Raw genomic sequence first — 21012 nt, forward strand, 5'->3', positions numbered from 1 at the left:
TTTGGGCATGCCCCGAAATAACGAGGTACTGGGAAGAAGTGGCTCAAAGATTGAACGTGAGAGAGATCAATCTGAATGTAGATTCAATATGGACATGCATGGTGGGGGTTTCCCCAGCTCACGCCACTTGAAACACGTCTGTAAACTCAAAGACTTGGCCTATATATTGGCCAAGAGGAGGATAGTGATGGGGTGGAAAGCATCTAACAGACCCAAGACGGAGACCTGGTGGACCGACCTCCGTAAATGGTCCGAAGCTGAAACAGAAGTATGGAGCGAGGCGGCCAACAGAGGGGGGAGAGGAAGAGGCGGAAACTCTAACAGCCTGGAAGCACTGAGTGGCCACACTCTGGGGACCTACCCAGGGGGGCCCGAGTGATGAATCCTCTGAGAACACAGATGAGGAGACACTTCCAATGAATAAAGAGCAAGGGGGTGGAGCGGGGTAGGCTTGTTGGAGGGTGGGATAAGGGAAGCAGTAGACACTAAATATATGTCCGCCACTACGCAAGATAACAAAAGTATTGCTGGGGCTGTTGGTTTATTGTTGACTATTGATTGTTTAAAAACCAATAAAATTTTTTTACAAAAAACAAACAAGATGCTTTGTTTGTGTGTGCGGCTGTTTAACATTTACCAGAGGCCTTTTAGAATATGCTAGATTCTCTTCCAGGGTATATTCATTTTGCGTAATCAGTCCCAACAAGTTCAGGAGTCGTCTGAAAAGAGGATGTAAGAAATGTATTGATACCAGCTTCCTTACGGATTTGCCAGAAGTCCCTATCCTTTAATTTGGGACGGGGATCGAAAAACAACAGGGTTGGCCAAGCCGCTTACTGATGTGCAACCCAGACAGCGCATACAAAGGGTTGCGCATGCTCGCTTTCCCCATGAGACGTGGAAGATGCTCTTCCCCAAGTAGGCCATTGGGCTAGGTCACAATCATGAGATGGACACGGTGGCATGTTATAATAATAAATAAAATAATAATTTAGCATTTTATATAGCGCTACAAACCCTAAGCGCTGCTTATTATTGCCCATGGTGTGTGGTGCTCATTTATCGACCTCGCAAGGATGAAAGGCCGAGTTTGGCGCTGCCGGGATTCAAACCTGCATCAGCAGGCTCTGCACAGATGTCAAAGCGAGCTCTCTACTCGCTGTGCTATTGGACCAGCTATCTGTATCATCCTTTAACAAAAACAGGACCCAACTAACCCTAAATTTCAGATTCAGTGCCCTATTCTGCAAACAAAAACGTAAAAGGGTGCCAGTTGGGATGTCTTAAATAAATGAAGTCCTCAGTCCAGAATCTTATTCTAACCTGATCTCAGGCCTTACCACTACAAAGGCAAAACATAAATCCAACAAGGACATACTTTGGGCTATTGCCCTAATAAAGGGACGGTGGCTAGTTTCTGACAATTACCCTGGTTTCTCTATACCATAGGCTCCTTTCCCTGATGCACAGCCCCAAACATACACTGAGTGTCTTTTCATTCTCTTTCATTCCCAAGTCTGGTTTCATCAAAGGTCTTTCTCCCTTCTAGTCAGGGATTCTTAGTTTTTCTTACCTCAGTTCTTTTCCCAGGTGGGGGTTTATCTTTCTCCCCCACAACAGGGGTTGTCTCAGTCTCTTGTTCCGCACACTGAGGTTCTTCTTGTCCTCTTTTCCCACTCTGTGTCATGGCCACAGAGCAAGGACCACGAGCTCCATCACATAAAGGGTCCAGTTGGACCAATTTCTGGCACATTTGGCCCCAGCCTCATGAGAAAGTGTGCTCTGCACACTTTATTTCTAGTGCACGTGTTATTTCATCCCCTGCAGGGCCCCCACGTGTATTCAGGTCAGCCGTGGCCATAGGAATTCATTGGGCTGCACGTGCAGCATCTTCTGGGAGTGGCAGGCTCTTTTAAGCCTGCCCCGCCCTCATGCCAGCATTTTGCGTTAGTCTGCTCATAGCAGCGTAACGCTCACCGCCGCCTGAAGCGCTTCTTACCTGATTCCAGCAACACCGTCTCCAGAAGCGCATCTTACTTGAACCTAGCATTCACTGCCGTTGGAGCGCATCCTTACTGTATTTCCAACACTTACTCGGGAGCTCATCTCGCCAGTATCCTTGCGGTCCCAGCCGTCCATCGACCGCCAGCAGATCTTTGGATAGCTGCTCCTCGCCTGATTTCGCCAGGCCATCCCTGCAGGAGAAAAGGACAAAGAAGGTTAGAAACAACATTAAGACATTACGCTACGGTCGCTTGCAACACAATCCTCACGCTGACCATAGAACCAAATTTGCTATCTATTTGGGACATTATTACTCTTCCGGATTCCATTGAGGCTCGCTTCCAGCAACGTGACTCCGCTGGGCCTCGCATCACCTATTGGGGAGAAGGAAAGACATTACAAGGAATACAAACAATAATCATGGGAAAATAGACATTGCAAAAGAATACGGACAATAATCATTGTTGAAGAACACTTACCTTAGAAGTGGATCAGTCACAGTGTTCTGGGCTGCCATGCACATGGACCAGTGAAGGAACTAGGTCCATTTAAAGCGCCCCTGCACTTGAGAAGCAGGACGGAGAGCTCACCCTCATAAATAAAAAGGTGAGACTATATGGGTAAACGCATGCTCACCACATTCTGGGAAGAAGGGTTCGAGGGAAACTACAGCCATATCGCAGCATTCTCACGGCCTCTCGTATTCTCGCAGGGGCAGTATCAACAACCAGAGCAGTCCGCAAAACAAGAGCATTTGAAGAGGCCTGACCCAGGGAGCCAGTTCCAGGGAGGGCTGCAACCGTGCCCCAACCTCCCCGCAGAGACCAGGTGAGCGTAGCACTCTGGTACCTCTTGCTCATATCCCCAATCTGGACCCGGTCTCCTTTTTGTCCCTCATTCTGGGATTTTCATATCACTCTGCTCTGGTGGGTTTCCTTTTCACTCCTCACCTTGGAGTCTTTCTATTCTCACCCGCATTGGAGCCCCGTCCGTATTCTCCCTACATTGGGGCTTCTTGGTACGCACCTTGCCTTGAGGTGTCTGACGCCTATCCACTTAAATGACTCGTGAACTAAGTTCCATGTTGGACACAGTTAAACTGATAAAACACAGACCTCTGACCCTACTGGCGAACTAAGTCCAACCCTGGAAAAAACCAATAGATCCTTTTATCTGAAAAACAAACCCCGGAACAATCCAAAGACCTGCACATCCTTGCGCAGTCCACTGACTAGCAGTTGGTGAACTGGAGCTACTGCCGTCAAGTCACAGACCTGTTTCCAGTGAGGGTGAAATCCAAGGTGGTGCTGAATGCCAACAAAGCCTTCCACCCCCATTTACTCAACTGTTACTGTAGCAGGTAATTTACCAATGCAAAGCCTGGGCTAACAAGAGGATAATGTGGACAATTAAGAATTCAAACCAAATTGATCAATCCCGAGAGGAGAGTGAGACAGGTCAGGAGTGTAACCAATCGGATACTGGCTTACAAACTCTGTCCCAACTCCAGGTGTATGAAAGGGCTAGGGAAATGGCGGTTGGGGGAGAATCTTGGTGCGGGCTGATAATCGACACACTGCTACCTGGATACAAGGTGAGATTAGAGGAGAACAACACGCCTGGGAAGAGGCAGGATAATGGAAGGACCAGAAATTTGCCACTACCTAGAGGAAGGCAGTGGAGAGAAGATTTGCAAAACTTCTCTGGGAGCTTTTTGTGCATAGAGACCCCAAGGGAGGGAGGGGGCTTTGTCTAGATGAACCCATATGGATGTCTGTGACCATAGGGAAATTTGTTACCCATGCCTTAACACTACCTGGCTACCCCAGGGAAAGCGTGTGAAACCAGGCCTGTTTTAGGAGTGTGATAAAATATCAACTAGCTCACAAGCCCATTCCTGTGTGAGCAGAAGAGAAATGGCCACCAAACATGTTTTGAATCCTAAGAAAGCCAAGACCGAGCAGGGCTATGCTATGAATCCAGAGAAAAGCAATGGTCTAGGAGGAACTGGTTGTGAAAGCTTAAGAAAGAAGAACATCCTTGAAGGTTACAGAGCAGAGGGGCCGACCCACCAGGTAACTAGGGTAAAACCTCTCTTGGAGTGGCCAAAGAGGGGCCATGGATTCACAGCTACACCTGTGAATTTCCTAAACACACCATAGGGTAATTGGTTAACCATGCCTTAAGGCTTACTTACCACTGGTGACCCTTAGAAACGAAGTGAAGCCTGACTCATGGCAGGAGAGTGACAGAATATTGACTGCTCAGCGAAGATCCCTGCCCTGAATGAGAGTTGGAGAAATACCCACTAAGTCTATTGTGAATCCTTAGAGAAGTCGAGGTCCTTTAAGGCGCCTGTTGTAAAGCATTAGAAATCCAAGGTCCTGCAGGGACTGGTCTTGAATCCTGAAGAAAGGAGTAGGTTCCGAAGGTTCCACAGACAAGGAGCCGACGTATGTAGCAGCAGGCTTGCTTCCCTGACGAGTTCCTGGAATCCGACAGTGAAGCAGAGAGGACAGTTGTAGAAGTCCAGATTGTGTAACTCCTGAAGGATCCTTCCGAGGAGTTGCTGGTGTTTTTGTTCGGTTGAATAAAATACACTGTTAGGAATAGGTTTGATATTTGTGTTGCTAGTGTAGGGCAGCCAGGAGACTAAGGACTTAAGACTAGTTGTAACTTTTCTGTTAGTCGTTGCATTTGGAATATTACTTTGTAGAACAGGGTGTCCCAGGATAGTCAAGAACTTTAAGATTGAGAACATTTGAACTGTATAATTTGGAACAAACAAGGTGTTGAACACCAACCCTGGAAACCCGGCTTTACTTTAATCCATCCTTGAAAGTGTCCTTAGACGCTTATCGCTTTTAGAGGACCCTGATAGTTGCTAGAGGCATTTAATCGTTCCGTGTATACTCGAGCTGCTGTCTTTCGATTATAGCAACTAAACATGTCTGTTGTATCATCACTCTGTCACCCACACTTCATAATGATTGTTCCACCTTCACAACTCTTCGTGTCCCCACATGTATGTCAGTCGAGAAATTGGTGCTTGGCTTAATAATTTATAGAACTTGCACTTTATCTGTTTTTAATTGTGTGTATCTAATTTTGATATTGGAGTGGACTCCTGCCCGCAAGGCTGTTCAGTGTGGTTTGAGGTTTTTCTGTGTTTAAGTAGTTCAGCCTGACCTGGTGCAGGTTAAAGAGCGAGAACAAAATAAATTTGCACACATCACTTTGAAGAGTAATATTTCATGTTTCTAATGATCTTAGAGCAACAGGACTGAGAATCCTGTACCATAACAAAGTTAAATGTTTTGGTATTTTAGCATGTTGCCTCTCTAATTTGTTTCCTAAATATTTCCCGCTTTAGGTTTTCATTGTATTTAATGCATTATGTTGCACCATATGTTTAACATCTCAAAGTAGTTGCGGATGATGAGAAATGTTTTGACACCACTTTAAATTCTCCTTATTAGATCTTGCAGGTGCAGTGCTCTATAAATTAGTAATTGATTACTTGTTAACCGAGGAGCAGTTAAAAGAAAATGGTTACCCTCGACCAAATCCTGAAAAGCCTGGCAGTGCTATACTTCACAACGGATTAACAAAGAATGTTCATGCTGATTGTAAGTGAAAGCTTTGATACATTTTTTGTTTGATTTCGCAATACAAAAATGTGTTATCAAATGCATGCAGAAGATTATACTGCTAGAAGCCATAATATTATGTTAAGCGCCCTGTTTTCCAATCTTGTAGGAAGCTAATGGCACTGGCAACGTGCCAGACCTTACTCCCCTGTTTTATCTCCTGTGTGTCTGATGCATACCTCCACTCCATTTTACCTTCTGACAGATGCGGAAATGTAAACTATGTTTGATCTTTTGTTTTGTATTTGCTAATTTAGTGGGGTGTTGGGTAAGGGATTTTAGGATACTGGCGTTCCTAATGTGTGTGCCTTTAAGATGTTCTCCTCTAGATTGGCAACAGTACTCTTCAAGCTAAACACATTTTTAGCTTTGGAATTAAGACTCTGGGAAGCGACTTCTGGGACACCCACTGATGTAACAGTACTGGAATTTTTTGCCCTAGTGGCAGTAGACTTGGAGGAGTTATGTGGTTTATGGTGTACATTGCCACTTTGATATCTCGAGTAGTGACCGGTTTTGTGTGGCATTGGTCAATCCATTACATAAAGTTATTGTATTGCACTCTTTTTTTGGCAAGCATGCCTTAACTCCACCACTGAATTGCTCACATGAAGACCTTTTCATAATTTCTTCAAAATCAAATTCCCAGACAAGCTGTCCACTATTCTTTGCGCATATGCATGGGCACAGATTAGAATGTGCTAGAATTACCAACATTTCAGAACCAGACAATACTGGTCCTAAAGAGGCAAACATTGTTACCAGCTGATCTGCCCATGATAAACTCAGAAGAATGTGAATTGAGACCCTTCATGGGTGGTGAAGGAGCATGCCACTTGAGCAAAGGGCAATATCCCCTGCATTTAACCCCACAGGACACTGATTATGAAACTCGTGCACTCTTGCCCTAGTCCGGGCATTACCTGGCCCGGTAATGACCCGCTCATCAGGGTTTATTGCTATTAGCATCCCGTGTTTACTAGTCGATTTATTTTTAAGTTGAGAAATGGCATTTTTCAACTTTAATAACACTACAAAGATGGCTGCCATTGCGGCAACAGAGATGCACCGGCACGGGACAAGGGAGCTGTGGGTGAAGGATATTGATATTGGTGTGGGGATTTGGCGGTAGGAGGGAAGCGTGAGGCCCGGGCACTCTTACTTCATTCCCAGCTGGGGAGATGGCAGCCTCCTGCTTCAGAGGAGGATTGGAGGGGGGGTTTACCTGATTGGCTAGAAGGCTGCTCTCCCCCCCCTCCACCGAATACTAATAAGCTTTAATTTTTTAAAATTATTTATGGTTTATTCAGACCTTTCCAACCCTTTACAAAAAAAGAAGTATAAAATATCAATAACATCAAAGATATATTATATACACAGCATAGAAGTACTTATGTCCACTTTGGCAGATCATCAAATACATGCTAAACAAGCATATTCTTGTGTCTACCTATGGAATATACTAATGAAGATCAATTCATGTCCAGCACATCTTTAACATGTGCCATAGTTCAATAATAATGATTTATTTCTCCCGTTCAAAATTCATCCCAAAAGCCATCAGTTTCTAACATTGTTGCTTTGTGGACAAACTTCCCAAAACAGTCTTGTGTTTCTGTTAATTTGACACACTCCACAAATAAATGCTTGAGTTTCAATAATTCCAACAATTCCACTATGTCGACATTCCCTAGACAATAAAGCACACATGTTCCTTGACGCTGTTAATTCCCTAGTAGGTAGGAGATTAACTCTTAATCGTAGAAAAAACACTTGATAAAGTGAACTTGACGCTACACAAAGAAAGGGTGGCAACTGATTTAGCTTTCTCTCATCTGATCGGAACTGATCGACTAGTTTATATTTGTTTCTCTTACCTATTGTAGAGGACCAATGCTCAAGTTTTATCTTGACAGCTCTAGGATTCACAACAAGATCCTCTTTAGTCGTTTTAATCCTTTCCAATATAGATAAACAATACATAATACATAGATTGAGCGTTGGACATAGACCACGTGTTGCCATTCCATCTAAATTCACACACACATAATTTGACACTGGAAAAAGGATCTTAGCATAAATTGTGAGCGGCGTCCACTGTACCATAACCTTTAGAGATGAAAGTGCAAGCTCAGCCCTGATTGCAGAAATTGGAACAGCTTGTGGTAAATTAAATGGCCACCGCCAAATACTACCTTCATATTTATCCTGAAGAAAATTAAGACCTTTAAATTCCACTCCATAGATTAGAGCGCACATGATTTTGGCCTTGTAGAAATTAATAACGGGATACTTCCAATTCATTTTCCATACTTCCAATTCATTCTCCCTATCTGGGCTGCAAATTCATTACTTCTAGGAATAAGAAGTTCCTTGTAGTGCTTTAGGTTTGCATGCCTTTGTTTTAGTTGGTAACCAATATACTTCCAAGATGTCACCCTCTCTAATTCTGTCTCGGCCAGAAACCATTTGTATTTTCCACCGTTGCCTCCCTTGGGATAAGTAATTCCAATTAGGTTTTATTCCGGTTCATCTCCAAATCAAGATTGTTGGCATAACAGGTATAGTTATTTATTGAACGCTGTAACCCTATTGGGGTCTGGTCCAATACAATCCTCCAAACATGCCAGATTTATAATTGGACAAGTCCCCAACCTAGGGGGGAACAAACTCTATTAGACATTAAATAGGATGAAACATCTGACATATATCAATTGAAAAGGGTTGGTGCAATAAGTCAAGGGTGTGTCTTTATTGGTGCAGTTAAAGCATCTTCCCTATCTAACCAGATTTTGACTTCTGTTCCCCTGTGCAGATGTATCAATATGCTTATTAAGTAAATAGGGCAACCACTAACTTAATTATGACCACAATTTGTCCCTGTTGAAATGGGAACTTTTTCCTGCTGTTGGAGCAAATATACCAACAATCCAATTAAAGATGAACCCAACCACTTTATAAAACTAGAGCCAGATTGGTCCTTGTCAGGTATTACTCTCTTTTATCCATAATTTCCGGGCTTTAGCTTATCCATCTTTTTCTAAATGGGTACTATGTGAGCCATCTGCCATGAGTCCAGAATATATTTCTTACGGAGAATGTTTGAACAATTGGCAAAAAATTCCAGCCCACAATTCTGTTTTCCCTTTGACTGTGATGTTAAAAAGCCCATGTGGACCCAAGGCCCTCGAATTCTTAGCTTTATTAATTCGATTGACAATGTCCTATCGAACAGGTAGTAACCACCTACTTTCATTATCAATTGATTTGTAAAAGGAATGGTTCTTAGGCTCCATATATTTTTCTATAAAGAATTAAATCCACATTGATTGGAGTAAGGAATTCACATACTTCTCCAGCATGGGGTCTGGCATGGATTCACATGCTCATTAATATTCCTTGTCGTCAGGCTGGGAATCCCTGGTAAAGAAAAAATCAGTTTGTTTAGTTTCTGAACTGTCTTTCTACTAATAACCAATCACTGGTCTCTTGGTCATACTGCCCCCAGCCAATGACTGCCCTCTACCTAAGCCCCTCCTCTGGCAGCCATCTTCAGATTTTTACTGCACGTTCAAGTGTTGGGAGTCCTCGTGCTGTAGCTCTCGAGCTTTTACTGCGTGTTGTGTTTTTTCAAAGAGTTTACTCTTATATTTTCGGTCAATTCGAGCCTCAAGCTCCACCGATTCTTCTTCCGATCAACAGGGACCCGTTTTGGAATTTTGTACGCCCCTCTAGGGTGGATTTTCGTCGAATTACTCTTCTTTCCGTAAGACCTTTGAGGCCTACCCCGTTTCAGACATGGTCCAGGACAAAGGAGATTCGACACCTACTGGATACAAACTGTTCAGGAACTTCCCAGGATGTGGACTACGGTATGTCTTCAAAGAAGATGAGCACTCCCGGTGCCTCTACTGCCTTCACGATGACAAGTCGCACGTGGAGGAGTGTTAGGGAGAATTCTCATAAATGGCTGATTTCCCTTACCTTATGAGTACCTCAGCAGCTTTGCTGGATTTCTAGGATTTATTTTTTTCACCTGGTAAGAGTGTGAGCCTTTTTCCCACTCTTGCATGTTTTTTGCCATGTGTGTTTTTACCACTTGTGTGATCTTGGGCTCTGGAGCCTCACCTACTCCATGAGCACCATTTTTGTGTGTTACACAGCACCTTCAGTGCAGTGACACAGGGTTGTCTTTCAGACTTCCCACTAACTCCATTTTTCTGGGGCTGACTACTGTCCCCCAGAAACATGTAAAGTTGCCATTAACTTTATGTAGTCACTTTTAAACCACAGACCCAGTACACCCCATTTTACATGGAGTATTGGAAAGGGTTAACTCTTAAATCTTTTTGGCTGTGTCTCTTGGAGCCTTGTTTCGCTCCCTGAACATTGACTTGGCTGGTGGCAGTGGTATCTACCCTAACTTTCCTACCGCGATTATCTTATATAAACGTGGTAATGTTTTAGGCTATTATATTCGCCTCGAACATAAACCCGCTTGACCAAATACATTTTATTTTGGTTCCAGCTGGGTTTATTCACCATTTCTTTTTGTTAAAGTTTTTCTCGTGTTTTTCTCTGCACGCCAAACCGGGGATGATTCCTTTGTTCACTGTCTTTTCGCAGGCTTCTGCACAAAAGCCCTCCTTAAGGCGCCTGAAAGTCTAGGTAGGCAGGATGTGAGTGAGGGATCTTCAGACCCCTGCCATGGGTTTGAGTGGTAACCCAAGTCGGACTCTTGTCTGATTGGCTAAGGGGACTGGCCTTGCCAGGCAAGCCACCCTCCTGTGTGATTGAGAGCTAGGCTGTATGAATGGGGTAAAACTGCATAAAAAGCAGGTCTCTGGGACTGGTAGAGCAGAGTCGCCACTGGAACGAAAACCAGCAAGGAACTGGAAGAAGAGGACTCCTACCATGACTGAACCGCCCGGTGAATCCCATCTGCAGGTCCTAATCTACAAATCCGACGACAGAGAGGATCCTCCAGGAAACTTCTTCCCTTGAGCTGGTGGGACCAACCAGTTTGCCCAAACTACAAGCCAGGACCCCTCCTCTGGTCGAATTCGCTGTACAGAGCTACAGTGGGCTTGGGTTTTAAGGAGCACACCTTTTATTCGTTGTTTTGTTGTGCTGCTTGCTTCTCCCCTGGGTGGCGCAGGACCCTCCAGTCTACCAACTTCATGTCAGTCCGACAGTCGCCTCAGGAACCGTGAGCCTGCAGGAACCACCAGGAACGTCCGCCTCAGCTACAGCTCCCTCTCCGTTTCAAGGTACTGTGCATATCGTTCAACCACGGTAAAAGTGTTATAAATCTTTTGCCAATCCGAGGGCTTGTCCTTTTCTTCTCTTTGAGATTTTTCTACCACCCAACCTCATCCGGAATCTTTGTCACAAACTTTACCGCAAACTACCCTGAACTGTGTGATCTTGAGCAAAAGACTTTTGACCCATTGCCTTAAGCCTTTTCTAGCTGATCTCCTCACTGAAGTTCCTCTTGTCCAGTTGCCCTGAGTACTTACCTGTTGGTTTTTTCTAATTCTAATAACTTTGTCTTTCCCTCCCTTTTAAATTGCTGGAATGCCATTTTGCTCCCACTTCATTTTGTGAGCTTAACCTGTCTGGAATTTAAGGGAAGGGAAGTGGTGTAGTGTATTTATGATTGTGATTTTTAACTTGCTTATAATAGTGAAATGTTATACAACTGTTGAGTAAATACATATATATTCTTTTACTTAGAAACCTTGAGTCAGTGTTTGCCTGAATCATAGTAATTGCTGTCCTTTTGTGTAACTATTTTGTACTGCTCACTTACTCTTGAGATAAGTCTGGCTGCTCCGCTACTGCTACCACTTTAACAGTGTAGTAGAGGCTTGTACCAAAGGTGAATTTGTACTGTCACTTGTAGTCTGATTGTTTGTGGTGTTCCCAAAGGGTACTGCATATAATTCTGTCTAACAAGGAGGACTGTGCGCTCTGTAAGAACATGTCCGTCCGGACAATGAAGGACCGCCGTACTCGGCTCACCAACTGGCTGGAGGGAAAGAACCCAGCAGCAGGTGAGAAGAAGCCAGAGTGGTATACTAAGACCTTTTGAGGGCGCTCCGGCGACGGGGCCCAACAAAAGGCAAAGCACTGCGAGTCCGTGGGCACCGGGAGCGCCGTTTGTGCGGGCTCCTCGGCTGCCAGATAGGGCGCGATGTCACAGACGCCATCATCCACGAGCCAATGCTCTGGCTCGGGGAAAAGGAAGTCAGAGAACCCGGGTAAGATTTGGGAGAAGCCCTGGTCGATCCCGATGGAGAAAGCCAAGGGGGGGGGGCGAGGCGGTGACCCTACCCCTAAGGTAAAGGCTCCAGACGCGCCCAAGGTTGTGAAGGCCCCGATTCACCTGTTGAAGGCCTCCATTGAAGAAGTCGTGGCGGCCCTGGCGAAGCCTGTGGAGGCTACCCCAGTGAAGATGACTTCCGGGCCTAGAGTTTCCCTTCCACCCCGGAGTGAATAATCTTTCCAGCCTATTGACAAGACCCCCGTGAAACCTCGGGACGAGAAAGAGGGGGGGCACAGTAGACATAACGGACACAGATACCACCTCCGAAAAAGATCCTGGACAAGAAGTTCGAGGAAGTGGGGTCCTACGGGAGGGATCCCAACGAGGCGGACGAGGAGATCAACGGTGGGGCCGAGGAGGAGCAGCGGGCCGCGGAGGAAACGGAGGACCCTGCGCCCCAGCCATCGCTCCTGTCGCAACCGATGCCTACGCCACAGGACAATTCAGGAGCAATCTTGATGGCTTTGCAGACCCTGTGTACGGAGATAAGGACAAGGTTGCCCTTACCCCCAGCGGACGATCCAGCTGCACCTGGACCATCGGGGAGCCCACCGAACAAGCGGAGATGAATCCATCCTCCCCCTCCCTTTCAGCCTTCAGCTCCATCCCCTCCACCGAGGGATGAGACTGGAACGGAGACGACGACGACGGTGGTGACGACGGGACAGATCTCCTGTCACCTCTGCCCGGGACTCCCACCTCCCCATGTCGAAATTGGCTACTTTCACGCCATGATCGCCAGGGCATCAGAACTTTTCCAGCTATGCCCCGAAGAGCAGAAGAATGAGGGTTTCCTCTACCAACGACGGGAGGCCAAGAGGAAAACTGTCCTTTCAGTCCCGTTACTGGATGACATCTGGGACAAAGGACTGTCACTCATGAAGAACCTGTCCACGGCTCCTGCGAAAAGGGACCGGTACGAGAAGTAGTACCGGGTCCCAGACTCCGGCCCTATGTGCCTCAGAGCACAGCCGTCCCCGGATTTGGTGGTCTCCACAGCAGCCAAGAAGAAATCGGCACGGGCGATGGCATCAACTTCCACTTCTCTACCAGACGGCGAGGGGAAGAAGCCGGACGCCATGGGACAACGGGTCATCTCGTTGGCGGCGACGACCATCAAACCCAAAGCCCTCGCGGCACGCTACGACAGGTAGCTGTGGTTCAAGATCGCTCCCCTTCTGGATTTCCTCCCGGACGACAAGAGGGCAGAAGCCCTTGAAATCCTTCAGGAAGGCGAGGTGGCTTAAGACCACGCCATCACGGTGGCCACGTACATTGCCGACATCGGCTTTTGCCAGATGGGCAACAGCGTTTGCCAGCGCGGTTGGCTTATGGCCACCGATTTCCGTCAGGACGTGCAGACCAGGGTACTGGACATGCCCTTCGATGGGAACAACCTGTTCGGCAAGGCAGTGGATGAGTCACTGCAGGCCATCAAGGCGGACACCGAGACGGGCCGGGCCTTGGGTTCTCTTCATCAACGATGGCTGTCCTTTCGGACCTCTGGGGGCAAGTCTTAAGGTGCCTCCAAAGGATTTGGCAGCAGTTCCGCATTGTACCGCCAGGCGGCCCGCTCCTCATCGCAGGAAGCCTACTGAGGCTGCAGCAAGACCGGAGGACACCGTTGTCGTCGCCAAGGGGGCAAGGCCTTGGCGAAGCAAGACTGAACCGGCCGTGACATTGGGCACCCACGGGAGCACCCCGGTGGGAGGCCGGCTGGCGAATTTCATCAGCGTGTGGGAGTCCATGTCCACCGACCATTGGGTGCTAGATGCCGTGGCCCACGGGCACACTCTGGAGTTCCAAAGAAAGTGTCCCTGTCTACCACCTGTGGCCAGGAAGGAAAACCACTTGCCACAGCTGCTTCTGGAAGTACCAGCAATGCTAAAAAAGGGTGCGATAGTACTCGTCCCGAAGAGGCTCTTGGGCTCCGGAGTGTACTCGTGGTACTTCCTCGTCCGAAAGAAGACTGGTGGCTGGCGGCCCATCCTAGACCTTCGCCGCCTCAACAAATACATCAAGTCCCAGAAGTTCCGGATGGGCACCCTTCAGCACGTGCTGGGACAGCTGGAGGAGGGCGGCTTCTTGTTGTCACTGGACTTGGAGCATGCCTACTTCCACATCCCCATACACAAAGGACATCGAAAGTTCTTATGATTTTTGGTCCGAGGGCAACACTACCGGTTCAAGGCCCTGCCCTTCGGGTGGAAGTCGGTGGTGAGGGTCTTCACCAAGTGCCTGGCACTGGTGGCGGCACGGCTGCGCCTGAAGGGGATCCACGTATACCCCTACCTGGACTTTTGGCTCATCCGAGCAAAGTCAAGAAAACTCGCTGTCGATCACACAGGGAAGACCTTCCGCCTGCTGGGCTTCTCGATCCACTTCGCAAAATCCCATTTGGTACCGTCGCAAGACGCCCTGTTCCTGGGAGCCAGACTCGACACAGTGGTGCGGTTGGCTTCACCATCGGAGGAAAGGACGAAGGCCATCCTAGGCAAGGTACAATGGCTGTTGACCATGGAAGTGGCCAGGGTGAGGTCCATCAAGTCCCTGCTCGGCGTGATGTCATTGGGCACCTACCTCGTGCGTCTATGCAGGTTGCGGATGCGGCCACTGCAGGAATTCCTCGACGCCCGTTGGATGCAAATGCCGGGCAGCTTCGAAAACAAGATCTCCCTCAACGAGAAGTTCCGTCAAGTGATCCGGTGGTGGGGCACCCGCGCGCACCTCACGGCGGGCATGAACTTCCAGACCCCAGCGCATCAGGAGACGGTGACGACGGATGCCTCCCTGGAGGGATGGGGAGCGTACTCTGGAGCGCTCCACGCAAGTGGCCTTTGGCTCCCAGAGGAAAGGTCCCTGCCCATCAACGTCCGGGCCGTGTTCTGGGCCCTCAGGTCTTTCCTTCAGTCCCTCAAGGGCAAGGTGGTACTGATCTTCACCGACAACACCACCACCACGATGTTCTACATCCGGAAGCAGGGGTGCACCAGATCCCCAGCCCTATCCAAGGAAGCACATGATCTGTGGCACTGGGCCGTCCCCCTGGGGATGTTCCTGGTACCTTTTCATCTGGCAGGAGTGAAAAACACTGTCGCCGACTCACTCAGCAGGGAGCTGCGCTCTTGCCATGAGTGGGAGCTTCGGCAGGATCAAGTGGATCTCCTATTCCGTCAATGGGGCAGTCCCCAGACCGATCTGTTCGCGACGGCGGCAAACACCAAGTGCCGGAGGTTCGCCAGCAGGTTTCCCCAGCCGGGGAGCATGGGCGATGCATTCTCCTTCCCCTGAGACGGTCTGTTCCTGTATGCGTCACCACCGTTGCTGTTGCTTCTGCGACTCATCAATCAACTCAGACGGTCCCGGTGCAGGATGATCCTCGTCGCACCAGCGTGGCCGAGGCAGATATGGTTCCCGGACCTTCTGGACTTGTCAGCATCCCCCCGCCCCCAGTCAAACTGCCGACGGACGCGAAGCTTCTCGCCAGGGACAGAGGCGCCATTCTACATCACGACCCGGGATCGCTGAACCTGCAGGCCTGGCTCCTGCAGCACTAGAGTTCGGAGGCTACAATATCCCGGTGGACTGCAAGGAGGTACTGGCAAAGGCCAGGGCGTCCTCGACTCTTAAGTGCTATGGACATAAGTGGAAGAGGTTCTCTGTCTGGTGCTGTGTACAGAAGATCAACCCTCTACGGATTACGGCCCCTCAAGTGCTGCCATACTTGCTGTCGCTGGCCAGGGGGGGGGGCTGGCGCATGCCTCCATCAAGATCCACCTGCGGCTGTCTCCGGCTACACCAGAACTCCAGGGGGTCATCGCTGTGGTCTCACCGCCTGCTGAAGGAGTTCATGAAAGGACTGTTGGCTCGTTCCCGCCGGTGAAGGCTCCAGCCCCGGCGTGAGAGCTCAACGTGGTGCTGACAAGGCTCATGGGTCCCCCATTCGAGCCCTTCAACTCGGCATAGCTGAAGTTCCTATTGTGGAAGACAGCGTTTCTTGTGGCTATCACCTCTGCACGACGAATGGGAGTGATCCAGGCCCTCTCCTGTAAACCCCCATACCTGACATTCCACGAGACTAGGGTAGTGCTGAGGACGCACCCCTCCTTCATGCCCAAGGTGCCGTCAGACTTCCATCTCAACGAGCCCTTGGTGTTACCTGTTTTCTTCCCGTCTCCTTTGTCGCCGGTTGAGAGGACTTTGCACTCGTTGGATGTGGCTAGAGCGCTGAAGTTCTACGTGGACCGCACGAAGAGCCTTCGGAAGACATCACAGCTGTTTGTGAACTTTGGACCGGTGAACCAAGGGAAGGCCCTCTCAAAGGCTTCCATTTCCAGATGGCCCTCCGGCTGCATCATGCACTGTCACCGGTTGGCAAACCGACCGTTGCCCGGCCGTCAGAGACCATTCAACCAGAGCGATCATTGCTACCTACCACGGCGTTCCTGTCTGGTGTGCCCCTGATGGAAATCTGCAGGACTGCTACGTGGAGGTCGACACACACCTTCAAGAGATTCTACTGCGTGGACCGGGATTCCAGGGAGAAGTCCAGAGTCAGCCAGTCAGTGCTGCGCAACCTGTTCGCTTGAAGGTGAGCCTGTTGAGGAGGTAAGAGATGCTTGATGTTGAGTTGTTAAAATGATTAATGTTGAGCCTTGCCACCTGCCGTGGTTGTGCATGTGTGTTCTGCTATGTATTCTTGTATTCATGAGCATGTGAATCCTTGCCAGACCCCATGCTGGAGAAGGAACAAGTTACTTACCTGTTCATATGCGAACCTTCCCTCCAACCCCTCTGCGGCTCTCCTCTTGGTCCAACTGCTACTTTACGCGCTACCAAATCTGAAGATGGCTGCCAGAGGAGGGGCTTAGGTAGAGGGCAGTCATTGGCTGGAGGCATTATGACCCAGAGACCAGTGATTGGTTATTAGTAGAAAGACAGTTCAGGAACGAAACTGAAACTGATTTTTTCTTTACCGAGGATTCCCAGCCTGACGACAGGGAATATTCATGAGCATGTGAATCCATGCCAGACCCATACTGGAGAACAACAGTAACAGGTAAGTAACTTGCTCAATTTTTTAAAGGCTTTGATCGATTGAAAGAATTGTTTTCCAAAAACACCTATCCTGATTAGTTACAAGAATTTGTAGCATGTTTTCAGAATTACATTGATCTAAAATGGAGTTGTGTGTCTTGATGTAATTTTTATATTTTTGCTTTAATTTTCGTATTATTTCTAATTGCCTAATTCCACTATCACATTTATTTTTATATATGATCTCACATTACACCTTAATTCTTTTTTTCTTCTGATTAACTAATTCATTGTTTCTGTGTGGATGACAATTTGAGGGCTGTGTTGTAATCATTATGGATCCCTCCAATTTATTAACTTGTTTTTTTAAATAAGATATTAGTGAATCACAATTTAGTTTTGCTCATCTTCAGTTCAATGCTTCCTACATCCTTTTGAACTTGGTAGTTCTATTGGTCCATAAACTTTAAGCTTTAACCTCTGTAGTTCATTGCCTGGACTTCTGTTACTCCATGGTGGAAGATAAACCCAAATCTACATGGCAATTACTAAGTATCCAAGCTGAGGAAATAAATTGCCCCTCAAGACGATTACCCTAGCCCAGCTTGTAGCTTATATACGGACTGTGTTTAGTAAACCTGCAAGACACCTACTTTTCATAGTGAAATCTGATATGGCTTTCAGCAGATGATTCAGTTTGGGGTGGGTTGCTGAGCATTCTCAATATGATGCCTTTCACTTTTTTCCAAATGCAATAACGTATGAAACTATCGTCTGAATAAACACTCTTGAGCCAAAATACTTTGAGAATAAGACTTACTTGTAAATATTACTTTCACATTTTACTTTGGCAGCAGCACCATTGACCCATAAAAAAATCAAAAACGTTATTAAAGCAAACATTCATGTATTTTGGAAAAATCGAATGGGGTGGAAAGGCCAGAGTAGAAAGCAGACAAGAACATAATTTGGCATACAGTGGGCAACTGGCAGTGCAGCAGGGAGGTTGTAATTTCCTCCCATAATAAGCATTGAGGAAAGGCATTTCTGTAGTGCCTTCCCAAAGAAAAAAGCACACGTGATAGATCAGCAGCAAAAAAGTGTAACAACAACAAAAGGCTTAGTTAAAATTACCAAACTGAGGGTGCATTTAATAAAAGGTCGATCATATTGAAAATGATAAAATAAACAGGGCTTTAGAGGCATTATTTAACATCTTTTTTTAATTTTTTTTATAAGTTAACTGATTTTGATGTACAATTACAAAGTTGACAGTAAGAAACAGAGACCCACTAAGATAGATTAGTTTCTATGAACATCTCAATGGCTATTTCAAGAAGCAATTCCCTGCAGCTCTTCCGATGCCAGTTGCAGGGCCCCCGAGGTGAGTAGGCTGTTGCTGCGGCCAATCTTAATGCATGTCCAGTTAACAGCATAAGTCCTAACTGTAAAAAATTGCGTAACAGACTGGGTGTAAATGCACCGAATGGCTAAGACTGGCGGTATTCAATGAAGGGTGATCATATGTTCAGTTATCTAGTGGTTTGATCATTAATGAGGGGGCCTGACTTTTTCTGCAGCGTATATGTCCCAAATTTTACTCCACAACATAGGAAATGAAGGGCCATCTTCTACACGTGCATGCTATTGTTCTCTTTGCTGCTAATAATAGTTGGGCAATGAGAATAGCATTGTTTGCAGTATGTGGGCATCCTCGCTCCTCAGATCCACCCAGGAGAGCAACAAGTGGGTATTCTAGGATTGAAAGACCAGTTATTTTTTTAATGAACGCTAAAACCTTTTTTCCAAAACTCAACCTTGGGAAAGGCCCACCACATATGGTGGTAATCGCCTAATTCCACACATTTACGGCAGCAGTTCAGGGGGTACAATGCATTCATTTGATCAGCTTGATTGGGGGTAAATACCACAAACAGCATAATTTATAAATATTTCCTGTTGGTGGACGAACAGGATGAGGAATAGTTTTGAATCCAAATATCTCACCAATTGTCATTGGGGATAGGATGGCCCAGGTAATTCTCCCAGCTGGTCATATATGCAGGCTTAATTGTTGTCCTATTTTTCAAGCAAGCGGTAAATGTTGGATACTTTGGCAGGGCAACAAGCCAGATTCAAGAGTGAGTTCCAAAGCCACAGGTCGATGCGTATCTCCAGGCTTTACAGCCGGTTGAGCTATCCAGTGTCTCAGTTGATTGGATCTATCTCTCTTCTTCAGTCAGTTGAAATAGTTCCTTGCATTCTATAAAGGTGAGGGGAGAGCTGTCATTGTAAAGTTGGGACAGTTGTCTAAAGCCACTAGCTTCCATCATAAAAAGGCTAACGGTGAAGTCAGGGTTTACCAAAGACTGGAGTCCAATTCCAGAATGTATGTGCCATTTACAAAGCTATTTTTGCCAGTAATAGAATGGGTCATAAAATGTCACTAGGGGCTTTCGGAGAAGACAAAACCACAATGTACCTTGTGCTGTAGGAGTTCTTGTTGCTTGACCGGGTTGAGTCGGTTTCACTGCACTTTGCAGCTGCTGCAACAGAGTTCAAGATGGGAGACAGCTGCGGGAATCGGGTGGCGGCAGTTCGAGCAAAGCTGGACGGACAGCTGCAAGCTGGCCTACACAGCGGCTCGGGGTCAGGAATTGTCTGTGCTGGTCAGTGGCTCGGAAGCACGGGTCGAGGCGTATAGGATGGCTTTTCTGACTCGGGAGTAACAACGGTCAGCGTTGCAGTCGGTTGCAGCTAGAGGAACTCAACTGGCACAAAAGTCCTTTAAGGCAGACGTCGGTAGATGCTTGTCGTTGCACTCCTCATAGCTTCTTCACTGGACTTGTCGCCCTTTAAGTCGGATGGCCCGAAGCTGAGGAGAGTGTTGCCTGCAGCTGCCTTTTCCTTGATGTGGTTCAGAGACTCTCTGGCACTTCCCACCTCGGAAGCTTGCTGCAGAGCCTAGCAGGACTCGCTGTGTGCTGGCTGGGTGCCGGTTCTGGAGCTGCCAGAGACTCTTCTGCATTCAGTATCTCTCTCTGCTCCCCGGGAGATGTTCAGGGCAGGGATCTTGCTTCCTTCTTGGCGGTCCTGGTCTTCCTTCACTGGAGGAAGATGTAATTCAGATGTAATTCAGACTGTACCTTAAGCCAGTGTCCAATGCTTCTTGTTACTCCTTGCAAAGTCTTCAGATGATGTGCCAAAAGAGGGGCCAACACTTTTCTAAAGCCAAATGGACCACAGGGATTTGTGTAAGCTAAGCCTACCTTAATGAAACAATTGCCTGTATGTGTTGGGCCATAACTAGGGTGCTTTGCAATAGGAAAGGTAAAGGGGTGACAACGTGTAATACTAAGTTCTACCCATCTAATGGAGCTCACTGGGGTTCCTGATTAAAGCAGCAGGTCTACCTTGAAGCTGCGAGGAGACCAGACTGTCTGGTGCCATCACTCCACATACTCGTACGTTCTGAATGGGGTCCTCCCCTGCAGGGATGACTACCGTAATACACGCAGTACCAGACATGACATTTCACATTCAATCGATACTGAGAGCGGGAACTGGCATCAGGTTGACACAGTGCATATGAAAGGGTGTTGGGGTTTCATGTCTCCTTTGTTAGCCTCTGCAGCCAGGCACCATGTGGGTTTCTTTGAATTAAACTCTGATTAGTATGTGAATGCTGCCACCAGCTGCACGGCTCAACAAAAGGACAGGGTGGATCCATGAACCCTTTGTTAGTTAATTAGGTTGGCCATGGCTGGGGGAAGGTTTGGCCCTCCCCCTACTGAGATCACATGGTGTACTGCTGGCTGTCACAGCCCAACAAAATATGACGGGGGACTGCCCCTGGAGGCTCTGTCCACCAAGAGTACACAGGTCTATGTGTATGTCCTGCGGTGAGCATAGGAAAGTGTGTGCAGGTTAGACCCACACATTTCTTCTTGTTACCCAGTGCTGCTATTTTCCGGATTCTTATCACCCCATATG

The 21012-nt window shown here is 47.4% G+C and overlaps 1 protein-coding gene across 1 annotated transcript in view; it reads left to right on the forward strand.

The window, feature by feature from the left end:
* LOC138516091 (RNA exonuclease 1 homolog) overlaps window positions 1–21012 on the forward strand; it is a 2454886-nt gene that overhangs the window by 1540601 nt on the left and 893273 nt on the right. The window contains exon 9 of the mRNA XM_069630920.1: window positions 5484–5633. Within this exon, the coding sequence (XP_069487021.1) occupies window positions 5484–5633 (150 nt within the window). The remainder of the gene's footprint in view (window positions 1–5483; window positions 5634–21012) is intronic.

The sequence above is a fragment of the Ambystoma mexicanum genome, chromosome 6q, assembly GCF_040938575.1.
Source record: "Ambystoma mexicanum isolate Mex_15411 chromosome 6q, UKY_AmexF1_1, whole genome shotgun sequence".
NCBI lineage: Eukaryota > Metazoa > Chordata > Amphibia > Caudata > Ambystomatidae > Ambystoma > Ambystoma mexicanum.